Source organism: Vipera berus (assembly GCF_964194415.1).
Source record: "Vipera berus genome assembly, chromosome: 2".
Classification (NCBI taxonomy): domain Eukaryota; kingdom Metazoa; phylum Chordata; class Lepidosauria; order Squamata; family Viperidae; genus Vipera; species Vipera berus.
The window spans coordinates 199,095,625-199,109,795 of record NC_138203.1 but is presented as its reverse complement, the minus strand read 5'-3'; the positions used below and the strand labels follow the sequence as shown (position 1 = coordinate 199,109,795).

At 37.5% G+C, this 14,171-nt stretch overlaps 2 protein-coding genes across 2 annotated transcripts in view; one reads left to right on the top strand and one right to left on the bottom strand.

Moving 5' to 3' along the window:
* P4HA2 (prolyl 4-hydroxylase subunit alpha 2) overlaps positions 1-14,171 on the bottom strand; it is a 291,582-nt gene that overhangs the window by 160,402 nt on the left and 117,009 nt on the right. The gene's annotated exons all lie outside the window — the stretch shown is intronic.
* PDLIM4 (PDZ and LIM domain 4) overlaps positions 1-14,171 on the top strand; it is a 76,119-nt gene that overhangs the window by 28,824 nt on the left and 33,124 nt on the right. Inside the window, exon 3 of the mRNA XM_081319538.1 lies at positions 2,820-2,904. Coding sequence (XP_081175664.1) covers positions 2,820-2,904 — 85 coding nt within the window. The remainder of the gene's footprint in view (positions 1-2,819; positions 2,905-14,171) is intronic.

Here is a 14,171-nt window from a genome sequence, read left to right as displayed (position 1 = left end):
TATCTTCCTTAATCTCCACAGCATCCTTGAACTTGAATAACTGTTCTCTGCCATGTGGAGGGAAATATATATATATTGTTCTTTTTTATTTATTATTGTTTTTTTAGTTTCTATGTAGTTTATCATTGTAATTTTTAATAAACTTACTATTAAAACATACCATTATGAAACATTTTATGATCATTTTCAAATCAGGATTTGGTTCATGAGGGCTTATTTCAGAATCTCAGGATGACCTGGCTGTAATTTCTGTAATTCTTTTTGATGACTGATTGAGAGTAAATAGCATCCAATATTTTCCTGTATTCTGTGCGTATATTGTGTCTGTGTGTCTGTGTGTTTATTTAATCTTAACTTTAAATACATTAATTCTCACTGATTGCAGTAGAACTTGCTTCAAAATGTAACACATGTTAAAATTGAGGACAACGTGCTCATCATAATTACAGAAGGCTTTTTTAGTCTGTATAATTGACTCTTTCAGAACACAATGCTTTTTTGTTTCATTTAGACAAGAAAAAAGGGCCTTGGGTAAACACTTCCTAGACTAAAATTCTTACATGATTTAAATAGTTCGTGTGTCATTAATGCCAACAGTTCACTTAAACTAAACTTCAGTGTTTAATAGATCAGGAATTAAATATAAATAAAAGATTCTTAGCTGCTTTTGGAACAAGAAGCTTTACATTTTCTAAAGTGACATGTGCAAAATGAAAGAAATACTAAAAGTGAGTTATGTTATAAAATCTTATTTATGTTATTTTGATGAGATAACAGTTGATTGCTTTTGCTAATATATTGATGTTCACAAAGATTAATTTCTACAGGATAACAAGCTAAGGCATTAAATTGAAGGCAAAGGATGCAGAGAGAATACTAATAGTTTGCTACTCTTGCTTTTTCCTTATTTCTGCCCTCACTCCCAAATATTAATTTGCTCTCCTTCTTGTCAGCTTTATCTGGGGTTCAGTAGTTAAAGCAAACCAGATTTCTTAACCACAGTTTGTAAATACATTTGAAATTCTTACCATGAGTGTAATGGCTAAGTTAAACAGGAAAAGGTACAATATTTTAACTATAGTTAAAACTGTTAAGCTAGACAGTTTTTAAATGAATAGAGCATCTTTTTTTTCCTTTCTCCAAAATGAAAGGTTAAAGGTTTTAGAATGATGTTATTACAGTTTTTCTTTCTAACTTAAGCAAATGAAATGAATTGCAAATTATAATATGTTTTGATTTTGGAGGAGGTTGTAGAAAAGATGGTTGCACAACAGCTTCAAAAAATGCTGGAGGAGGTGGATTATCTGGACCCCTTTCAGCTGGAATTCAGGCTATGGTCCTGAAATGGCATTGATCACAAACAACATGCGGCAGGAGCAGGATGGAAATGATGCAACCCTCTTTGCTCTTCTTGACTTCTTGGCAAATTTTGGTAACATCAATAATGGTATCCTCCTGGATTGGCTTTAGGGATTGGGAGTGGGTAGCACTGTGTTGTGCTGGTTCTCTTCCTTCCTCCAGGGCAGTCAGTGTTGATGGTAGGGAGAGGTCCAGCCTGCAGTCACTTCTTTGCAGAGTTCTGCAGGGCTTGGTACTTGCTTGGCTCCTGTTTAACGTCTCCAGGAAGGCACTATGTGAGATCATTCAGAGGCATGCTGATGGTATACACCTCCACTTCTGAACTGCCCGTTTGATACAGTGGAAATTCAGTTTAGAGTCTGGAGGCTATGGAGGTTTGGATGAGGAACAACAGGTTTCAATTCAACCCTAGCAAGACTAAGTGGTCTCGGGTATTAGGGCATTCTGGTTCTGGAGGCTTTTCCTCTTTAATTTTCAAGGTGATTGTATTACTTCAAACAGACTTAGTGTGCGGTCTGGGGCACCTCCTGGACTTAAGGAACAGGTGGCTGCTGTACCCAGCCTTTGTACAGTTTTGAGTTGTTTGACACATTTGCCCATTCCTGGATCAGGAGAGTCTGCTCACAGTCACTCATGCATCAGTCACCCCCCCAAATGGATTACTGCCGTGCACCTTACTGGGGCAGCCATTGAAGAAAGGTGTGTGTGGTACAGAATGTAGCAACATGGACAGTAATGTGTATTCCTTCATCAGCACGTGCTACAAACCCTGCTCTGCGAGTTGCTAGTATGCTTCTGGGTTCAATTAAAGGTGGTGACAATTTCCAGTAAAGCTCTTCATGAAGCCAGATTATTTGAGGAACCATCTCTCCTTCTCCATCCCAATAGGTCTGGCACATGAGGCATGCTCTGAGTCAGATCCATTAGGGAGTGCAATCTGGCAGGGTCTTCCGTCATAGAGCCTTCTCTTTGGAACATCATCTCTCCCACTCCCAGCCCAAGAACTTGGTTGCTTCTGACCCTGCTGGCCTTTTGTAAGACCTTAAAGAAGCATTTGTGTCATGAAGCCTGGATCTGTGGTAGAGCCCATGCAGTGCTTATATTGATTTGCTGATGATCTTTTTTAAATACCTCAGCTGGTGATTATGGGTGTCTTGTTTTCATATTATTAGGGTTTTCATGGTGCTTTTAACTGTTGTTAGCTGCCAGGTGACATGAATTTGAAATGGACAGCCATTTAGATTGATTGATTGATTGATTGATTGATTGATTGATTGATTGATTGATTGAATGGAAGTTTACTTATCAATGTGAAAAGAATATAATAGGAAAGGGGGAAAAATAGGTAAATGATGTTTTTGATTCCTCCAGGTGTATAGCTCCTTGGAAATGTATAAAAATTATATTCAAGTTTACTAACAACCTATATTGTACATATAATTCTTAATTTTCCATTGCAGGGCTGAAGGCAAGGTTTGGTCACCCAATACTTTGGAAGATGGAAAAGCACAAGCTTATCGTGTCAGTGTAGAACCTGAACCACAGGTATGTGATCTTTGCGCAATTTAAATCATTTTTAAAAATTTCATAAAAATAGGAAATAAATCTCCTTCCTCTATATAAAACATTATATTGTTGAAAATTGAAACATCAGAAAAATATGTTGCTTTCTGGATCTATTGTATATTTAAGTATGCAAAATCCTTTACTGTATATATCTACAGTATGTTCACTGGCATTCCATGAAATAGGATTTGTATAAAAATAATTATCTATTTGAAATAACCAGTAGAGGTTCATAGCAAAAACAAGTTGGTAAGCTTTATTTCTTTTGCGGGCTTATTGGGAGAACACATAGCAAGAGGAGTATTAGAATTAGAGTCTTCTTTTAGTATCCTTTAGATATACTTCTAGAGTATTTTTAGATTCAACTGCAACGTCTAAATGTCTGTTTGGATAGTGTGGCATGTTGATGTTTATAAAAAATTGATCTTTATATTTCACGCTGCCCATATATGGGCTTGGTAGATAATCACACTTTTACTAACCTTTCATAGCAGCGGTGCCATACAGTGGCAACAATTTATAAAGTCTACTTGATGTGGTGAAGTATATTTCCCAGTGTTGGGATTCAAATATGTGAGCAACCAGTTCTCTGTGTGGATGCTGCTTCCAGAAGTCCATTCTGGGCCAGGGCAACAAAAAATTAGCTACCGGTTCTGCCGAAGTAGTGCCAACTGGCTGAATCCCACCACTGATATTTCCCATTCAAAATCAGTTGTATCCAGGGCTTTTTTTCTCATAGAACGCTCAGAACGGCATTCCGGCACCTTTTTTTTTTTTTTTTGCAAAAAAAAAGCTCCCTCTATTGGCTTTCGAAAGCCTATTGCAGGGATAGGCAATCTTGGCTCTTTTTTATGACTCGTGGACTTCAACTCCCAAAACTCCTGAGCCAGCCATGCTGAGGGGAAAGAGAGAGGTTTCCAAGCTGAGCCATGTTGGCTCAGGAATTCTGGGAGTTGAAGTCCTTGAGTCATAAAAGAGCCAAGGTTGCCTACCCTGCACTAGAGGAGGACATTAAAATTATTTACAAGGTTACTTCTTTAGGAACTAAACTTTTAGAATCTAAAACAGCTAATTCAAAAAAGCCAACAGGAAAGAACCTCACATTTTTCATCTGCTTCTGTCTTTTGGAAGGTAAAATTAGATAACAAAATAATCTATTTCCTATGTTAACATCTCTGCAATAAAGGTAACAGGAAAGAAACGAGAAACATTTTTCTCAATGTAATATGTCTAATTTAGCTGATGCTAGAAAAAAATAGTATCTTTTGTAAATACTCTTGAAAACTATTTTGAATCTATAACCATCTATTACAACTAAACCACTTTAAATTCAACAATTCTTAAGAATGAAATATTCTTAATTTGGACTTTACTTTTACTGTTTGGACTGTTGTGTGTTTTGAAAAATAGATCATTTAGAATCCAGTTATGTTGCACTTCAGTCTTTAAATAATTAACCTAGTATATACATAACAATATATGATGCTTTCCATGGTGAGCTTAACATCAATAACAACATTTATTAAAAAGGCTAAAATAATTTCTGGTGATATTATCTGTACATTAAAATTTTATTTAGTCACAATCTTTCACTTTTCACATTCTGGACAAGCAGTGGTCATGTATCGTAGCAAAAGATGTTACATATGTGCATAAGTGTAGTCAGTAGCATATGCCTTTTTAAAAATATCAAACATGCAAAGAAACAAAAAGAAGTCCAAAATATCTGTATTACATCCAGAAATGCCAACTGTGCAACCAGTATTTCTCATCCATAACTATGGCACCCTAAGGATACCTGCATACATGCAAATGCTTCTCTGGGATCAGTAACGCAGCAGGGATAGCTTTTTCCTTCCGGTAACAGATTGCTGGAAAATACCAAACATGGCCTTGAGAATTCCAATGTTTGTTACAAATTTTTCTGGATGTGGTTGGAAAGAGGCCTAGAAGTGCCAGCACAAATACATCACACTTGCTGAACGTGCACACGCAACTAATTACAATCTTCAATTATATGTGATATATCTAAAATGAGATGGGCTGTCTCAACTGCAACTTGCAAACCATTCCGTTTTGCGGCAAAACAATCCAGGACAAGCTGATCAGCAGAGCTTAGAGAGGGCTCATTAACACAATTTTTGGGAAGGAAAGAAACAGAAGGACAGTTTAACAGCTTCCAGTTGATGTTATGTTGTGTTGTGTTGTGTTGTGTTATGTTATGTTATGTTATGTTATGTTATGTTATGTTATGTTATGTTATGTTATGTTATGTTATGTTAATATAGAAAAGCAAAAAGTTGAGGTTCAATGTTAATGCTTCCTTCTACTCCTGTAACAGAGGAAGTCAGAAGTCAGTGCCTTTTCTTTTTCCCTTCTCCCCCTCACTTTTCCCTTTTTCTCTCACCCTTCGCTCGCAAAAGCCCCCCCACTCACTCACACTTTGCTCATTAAAGCCTCCAGTCGCTCTCAGTCACACCTCCTTCTCTTTCAAAAGCCTCTTGCTCGCTTGCTGGCTCACTTACTGCCCCGTCGCTTCCAAATGCCATTTGCTCATTCACTCACTCACTTACTGCCCCGACACTTCCAAACGCCATTTGCTCATTCACTCACTCACTTACTGCCCCATCGCTTCCAAACGCCACTTCCTCGCTCACTCACTTACTGCATTTGGAAGCGACAGGGCAGTAAGTGAACGAGTGCCAGCGGTGGAGGCCATCAGCTGTTTGGTGCCAGAGACCACTGCCACAAGGAACACAGCTCTGGGTCGGGGTTCGGAGCAGCTCCAGGTGGGAGCTCAGCACGGGCCGCGGCGTGGCAACTGTGGGGAGGGAAATCCCCACGGCGGCTGTGGGGAGGGGAATCCCCGTGGCATGTGGCTCTGAGCCGCAGGGGCGGGGGTGCAAAGGACCGGCAGTGACGCCATAGCAAGACACCGGCATCGCTCCCAGTGACGGCACCTCTGAGTTCTGGCACTTTTTTTTTAGAAAAAAAGCACTGGTTGTATCTGACTTTGTAAGAAAATTATTGTGCGAGGGAATATTTTTCCGAGTTAACATAATGTAAAAAAAAGCCAACACAAGATAGATGCAGCAGCCAAATCAGTAAATGAGCAAGTAAAGGATGTTTCTTCATTACTACCCTACTCTTTGTGCTCTGGGAGAGAAAGGAGATTTGTCACTAATGCCTTTAGCTAGCAGGAGAGATTTTCTACCAGTTTAAATTCCAGCTGTCAACTTCCTGGAAAGGATTATATATACTTCTGATTTAGCCTGCATGTTAGTTCATGGTTGCCCATGGACTAACTAAAATGAAATGTTGAAATTCTGGAACATCTGGGAAGTGGTGATAACCAGGTAATGGTTATGCCAAAAGTGCTTTTTTGAAAGGTAACTGGACTTTGGTTGTTTTTCCTTGAAAATGTTTCGCTTCTCATCCAAGAAGTTTCTTAACTGAAGAAGCTTCTTGGATGAGAAGCAAAACATTTTCAAGGAAAACCACCAAAGTCCAATTGGCTTTTGAAAAAGCATGTCTGGGATAATAGCCTCTATGCTTTTCTCACAGATCTTGATTTCTTGAGCTGCTTAGAGCAATAAAGCACTGAAGTATGTAACTAGAAGTGTAATGGAAGAAAATTTGGAATGCATACAGTCAAACGTGCTCTACATTTTAGATATATATAATAGTAGATGACAATGAAGTTCCCTGCTACTATTGCATTCACACAATACTCAAGCAGTTGTAAAGGTGCTATTGTGTGCTAGGCTTCAAAATAATAGAATAGACTTTCTCAAAAGATTGCAAAAGTTGCTGATAAAAATAATTGCTTGCTTTAAAAAAGCCCCATTTGCAGTAACTGACAGTTTAGTAACTGTAGTTTATTTTGGTTGTATGGATTAGTTTCATTTTGTTTAATCTGAAAAGTTAGGCAAATTGGGATAGGGATGGACCAAGATTGGCTGAACCTTTTCTGTCTGAAAAAAGTTACTAGGGTAATCAGGCAATAGGTTAGTGATGATTGCATTCCATCTCCTTTAAACGGAAGATTGTAAGGGCATTACCGAAAAAACCCATGACAGTCAACTATCAGCTAAGTAATATTTAATAAGTGCATACTTAATTCAACCCATTATTTTATTTGAAGCAGATTGTTCAGCAGATTCTGTTTCTTTTTGGGGACTGAAGCAGCCTTGGCCGCCTTAGTGGATGATCTGTACTATAAGCTGAATGGGATTTAAATTTTTGTTAATTCTGTTGGATTCCTCAACAGTATTTGCTACTACCGACTGAAGTGGTTGAAGGCATTGTGCATTTTTAAACTGAGCAAGAGAAGATTCTTGGGAGACATGTTAGCTGTCTCCAAATACCTGAAGGACTGCCAAGAAGAAAATAGGGCAGAATTGTTCAGAGTTGTTTCAGAAGACAGGATAAGAATCAATGGATATATATTTCAAAGAAATGGATTTCAGTTGAACATTAGGAGGAATTTTCCAAGCGTAAAGGCTGTTCAATAGTGGAAAAGTTGACTCATGCAATATTGGATTCTCTTTTGCTATATATGTGTTTAAACAGAGGGTCAGGGCACATTGGTGAAGGATGCTACAGAATGCATTAATGAATTTGTGTGCTAAGTAAGAGGATGGAATAGATGATTTCCAAGAACTAACTTTTACCTTCTGTGCTATAGGCACACGATCTTTCTCTTTCTCCCTGTCAGATGTGGAATACCTGAACCGTTGTCCAGTTTGGCTCACCCACTTATCAGCTGGTTGTGGGACAAGAAATTAAGGCTTAATCGAGGACGGAGTAGACAAGTTAATAGAAGAACATTACAATAAATAATTAATTAATTATTTAGGCTCACATAGCTGCTTCAGAAACGGTTCAGGCTATCTCCATCTTGCACTTTAAGCATCCCTTTCAAAGATTTGCAAAATCCTGATACTGCACTTATTACAACAGCCACTTTGGTGCAGGGGTTAAGGGATCATCCTAGAACCAGGAGTTTTAGTTCCATCTTGGGCATGAAGCCCGTGGGGTGAACTTATGCCAATCACCTTCTCTCGGTTCTAGGAAAGAGGCAGTGGCGAACCACTTCTGAAAAACCTTGCCAAGAAAATTACAGGGACTTGTCTAGGCATTCTCTGAGAATCAGACACAATTGAACAGAAGAAGAAAAAATATTTATTACAGAAAGCTAGTTCCTTTCAGCACTCTCAGAAGCTTTACCAAAATTAGGGCTCCCGTTCATTATAATGAGAACAAGATAGTGAAAGACTATTTCTTCTATAGGAATCTGCCCATTATTGCCATATTTTCCATTAGCAGGTGAATTCAAGTTAACAGGCAAATTGTTGTCGCTTTAACCATTCAGGCCTGTCCAACTCTTGGAGACTCTACAGCCAAACACTCCCCATTTTCAAGCACAGCTTCTTTCAGTTGTTGGATGTTCATACTTGTATCAGTTTTGATGTTATTAAACCAACATGTTCTTTTTGCCCTTTTCTTGTTCCTCTAACCATTCTTAGTGTCATGTCACTGACCTCTCCAATGAATTTGCATGCATGACATGGCCAAAGAAACTCAGACATAGTCTTATGAATGTGATGTCTGGTTTTATATGATTCAACAACTCTCTCTGTTAGTTACTCTGGCTGTAACAGGCATATAATTTAGCGCTATTCTGAATGATTTTCATACAATATTTCTCAAGGATACTATTTTCTCGAGAATCCTGTTTGTTGGAAGGGCAAGGTAAAAATATTAATACATAAACTAAAGTAGGTAGATGAATTAACATTATTTCAATTTTTATCTGAAATAGCATCCTCTGTGGGGCAAATATAGTATGCATCTCCTTAATCTGGGTTTATTGGAGAAGCATGGTGATGCTGTCTGTATTTTCCCCATTTCTTGGCTGTGTTTGCCTAATTAATCAGCTGCAGAAAATTTGTTCTAAAAACTCTTTCGAAAAGATGTTATGTGTTCCAAAACTGTCCATATGGGGGACAGTTTATTGGGAACAAATGCATGAATTCTTACTGCCAAATATATTTCTGAGGGAGAATGCACATTAGTTTTGATTCTTGCAATAAGCTAACAGTATAAAATACATTCACTGTTTATTTTTAAAATGGAAATTAGTTATGTGACTGGATAGAGGGCCAAAGTAATGCCTGTGTACATCACAAAACCTATTCTTACCATAGTTAGCAATAGCCTCTACAATATCCAGTATAGTTTCTAACCAATAGAAGCATTCCTCAGATTGCAAGAGCAGATGAACGAATCTTGACTAATTTGGAAGAAGCTAAACAGATCTACTTGGTACTTGGATGGTAAAACACAGACTTAGAATTGGAAAATAGAAAAAAAAATCCTAAAAGGAGATAGTGGCAAACTTCTTTTACATGTTTACAACAAAGCAGGAATCAGGTTCAACTCAAAGGAGACTTTATTTCACAAATCACTGGTATATTTGCAGTCATCAACTAAATAGATTTATCCCTGCTTTTTACATGTCAAGCACATTAAAAGTTTAGGAGTTAGGACTTTCACAATTCATTATTTTACTATTTGCAAATTAGATGAAGTGGATGGAAAGTTGCTATTATTTTACTTTGCTGTAATTAACTGTACAGATGGTTATAGGCTATTGATGTGTATGTTTCTTTGCTTTTGAGCAGGCATTAAATTAAAATCACTATAGTACCTAAAATATTTCTGTGGAGTTTTTAAAATTTACTAGGTAGAGGCAATATTTCTTTTCATCTATTAGTTTTGCATGTAGTATAAACAGACACAGTATATATCTTTTATGTTAATTGTTGTCCTGCAGAACATGGTAGTCCAGAAAAGGATTGTGAAACATGTTGTGACTAGTATAATTTAATATCTATATACTACTAAAACTTTCCTGTCTGTTTGTAACCTTCAAATAGCCAAAGCAGGGTATCATGGGGCAATAGTTTTTGAACTGAGATACGTCAAAAGCTATAACTTAAAGAACACATACAAAACTTAGGGTCTATTACACACCCATGGAACTAAAATTTCAAGAATCTTCAGACCAGTTGTATTTGCAAAGTTTTGTGCCCTGTGATCATGTGATCGTGATATCTGATTCTCCCTGGCAGCTTCCACAAGCAAAATCAATGGGGCAGCCAGCAGGAAATCGGAAATCACTTCCATTTCCATTGATTTTGCACCCACCCATGGCCATTCCGTTTATCAGGAATGAAGACAAATAAATGTACGTATCCCAGGATAATGTTGCAGGATCCAATCTGGGTTGGTCACCAGGACCGTAGACTTAGTCTTCCAAGCTTTCGGACTCATGCTGGAGCCCATTCTCAGGGAACCTCTCTCTAGCAGAATGTGTTTTATCTTAAAATTTGGTTTATCTCATAAGTAAGCAAATATTGCCAAAGAAGATGTCTAAGCTTTATTCCAGTTTAGGAAATTCAGACTGTTTAGAAAAGAATTAGCAACTACAGTTGATGGATTAAAGATAGCTCTCTTAGGTGTTACTGACTCACCCCTTGGTGTCTAGAAATTATAGATTCCCTGATTGGGGTGAACCACCAGGAAGCCTAGTATTGTAGAGAAGTGACCCAAGGAATTGTCAAGAAGACAACACCCCCCACTAACATGGAAGGGCAAGGCACTGTATACAAACAGAGAGCAAACCCCCACTCCCTTCTAGCACTAAAGATAACAACCTGGTCCGGTAACAAAATGTCTGCAGAAAAACAACCAAACTCAGGGCACCAAGGACTCCACACTCATCACACCCTAGAGCAGACATGTCAAACTCGCAACATCACATGACGTCACACAACGTATCGGCACTGTTTTGCCATTGTCGGCAATGGGGTGGGCGTAGCTTCCTCATGACACATCCAGTTTGACACCCCTGCCCTAGAGTATATAATAATCTTCATGCCACCGAAAAAAGGAGATCATTAATATAATTTCTCCTGCGTTTTCTCTCTTATAAAATTTTAATCGAAACACAACCATATGGTGCTTATAAAAGAATTGGATGTTTGCTTTCTTTTTACATTCCTTTTACTGAGGATTCCTTTTATGATTTCTCGTCATTTATCTTGGCCCAAATCTCCATTGATTTATTCATTCATTCACTCATTCAGCATATCCTAAAATCTAGACCATCAAATTTAACCTCTGCTTAGTACAGGAATTTGGAGTGTCCCAACTAACCCCATTGAACAACTCCAGAGAAATCTGCCATTTGTCTGAGTGATTGGCTTAGTGATTGGCTTCACTGCTGAACTGCTTGAATTAGCTGCCCTGTACTCATTTATTCTTATTGCCACTACACTGATGAAATTAATCCTGTATTATTCATTCTGACTACCAAACAGTGACAATATAACATAGCTATCATTGCAGACTACAGGAGGCAGTGCTCATTTCCACTTCAAGGCCATTGAGCCAGTGCTATCAGAAGACATTTCCGTGGTCATGTGGCCAGCATGACATCATGGAGAATTGTTATCTTCCCACTGAAGTGGTACCTATTTATCCAGTTGCATTTGCATGCTTTCAAATTGCTAGGTTGGCAGGAGCTGGGTTGAGGACAAGAGCTCACACTGTTCTGTGGTGCTCAGGTCTTAAATCTGGACTGCCAGCTTTCCAGCCAACAAGCACAGTGTCCTAACTGCTGAACCACCACACCACCACTTATAATATTATGCCTATGAAAAACAGTTTGGAGTCATGGTTAAGACACCAGGCTAATTACCATGAGTTCTAGTTCTGCCTTAGGCACAAAGTCAGCTGGATAGCCTTGGTCCAGCCACTTCTCTCAGTCCAGGAAGAAGGCAATGTCAAACCACTTCTGAAATCTTGACAAGAAAACTTCAGGGTCTAGTCTAGACAATCAGCAGTAATTAAGACCGATTTGGAGGTAGCTAAAAAAAAAAAGCTTACCATATTTCAGTTGCAAAAATCCAAGCAGCCACAAGTGGGCAAGATATACTGGAAATTCTAACTCTTTTCTGCCCACTAATGGCCATCTTGATGTGGCCAGTATTTTATTCTGTTAGCCTGGTAGTTTGAGTGATAGATAAAGACTACATCCTTTCTGCAGCTTTCATTTGGTCTCAGTCTGGTCTCATTCTCACTGGCTCTGGACAGCTAGTTATGAAGAAACTAATTTGAAGCCAGTGATTTTAAAAAGTAACAATGGTTTTTGCTTGCTGGACACTTTTATTCTTTAGAAAATTTATGGGACAATGAGAGCATGAGGGAGAGACTAAGAAAGCTAGAAACAGGAAATAGCAGACCTGGATAGCGAAGAGAAAAACTATGACAGGTTTAGTTTGAGATAACTGGAACAATAGCTCCCAAGAAAGCTAAGGAAGAGTCAGCAAGTTTTAATAATCTGTTCTATTATGAATTCTGTGTGTATTTGGAAAACATAAGAATGGCAGGCTTTTTTTTTTACTTCCCCTCTCCAAAAAAACAAACAACAACAAAAAACCCTCTAGTACTGCCTCTAAGCTTTTTAAAAAAAGGTTTAGAAAATATAAGTCTAAACTGATTTAATAAAAAGCTGCACTAAACTAATTGAATTTCAGTTGTTAAGCTTAATTTTCCATGGAAAAGATAAAAATTAAACAAAATTCATAGTGTAAATAAGGAATCTTTATTGGAAGACAAAGATATCAAACAAGGCAACATTTGGTGCATAAAACCCTCAGTTGAATTTAACAATGCATTAAAATGTGAAAAGAATTATTATGCTCTTGAGAAATGAAAAAAGATGAGAAAACACCCTGGCACAATTTTAGATACAGGAACTATAAGCTTGTCTATGGATGATTTAGTGGTGGAAAGATGCAAAAGCTTTGCAGCTACTGTACTGTTATTGAAATAAATCATGAATGGAATGAATTTGTACAATTTGTACAAATTATAGTTTTCCTTCCCTCCCTCCCTTCCGTTCAAATCACAATAGTATTTTAGAGACAACTAATTCCAGGAGTTCAAATTGCTATGGGGAAAATGTCATTTAAAATCCTCCTAGATGTTACTGTTGTTGCTCCATCCAGCAATGATAAATCACATTAAATATGGTGCATGATAGGTAACTCACTGATGTTACCTGGATTACATGGAACTAGAAAATCTGAAACTAATATCGTTTCTTATATTAGTACCTCTATTTTACTATTTTATTATCTTTGAGGATTGTATCAATCCAACTGAAATCTGACAGAAATTGATAATTTCACTACTCAAAGTAAACAATTACCTTTCCTTCCCTTTCCCCCCCCTGACAGATATCTATAGATAGGTAGTTTTCATTTAGTTTTAGAAAGAGATACCGAGGTGCTTAAATGGCCAATGTTATATTCCTAATTTGCTAGTAAATTGTTACCTGACATATTCCTATTCTTAGTTTCATTTGTGCTTCACCTATATGGTCAAAGCTTATGAGAAAAACAATCATGGTTCTGTTAACAATCTCACTCTCTCATTTCCACACCGTTACTTCCTGTAAATAAATCACTTTGTCATTTTTAGCATGCTAGTAAAAATCTGCTTGTAACTAAGCAACAATAGTTTGGTAAATAAATCTGAAAACAACATAATTTGTGGTTCCTCTTCAGGAAATATTCAGGTCCAAAGAGTAATACCATCAATTATATTTTATATGGCACTGAATCATTGGGAAAATGTTAGTATGTGTGAATGCTTGTCTGTTAATACAGGTGAAAAAGCTGTTTTTATACAGTACAAGATTGAACAGGCATCTGACTGCTATTATGAAGAGTAATAATAATTCTCCTCTATAGGGATAGCGAATGACATGTAAAATAGCATTTTAGGTTGTGTTAAAAATAATGTAAATAAATAAAGCAGCCAGGAACATCCAACCACTTAAATATAAAAATACAATGAAGCATATATCTAATAGAAGCACAAAAGATTAAGTACAGGTAGTCCTCAACTTACAACAGTTCATTTAATGACCTTCAAAGTGACTGATGACCATTTCCCACTTATGACGTTTGCGGTATCCCAGGATCATGTGATCCCCTTTTGCAACCTTCTGATAAGCAAAGTCAATGGGGAAGCCAGATTCACTTAACAACCGGGTTACTAACTTATCAACTGCAATTATTCACTTAACAACTGTGGCAAGAAAAGTGGTAAAATGAGGCAAAATGCACTTAACAAATTTCTCAGCAACATAAATTTTGGGCTCAGTTGTG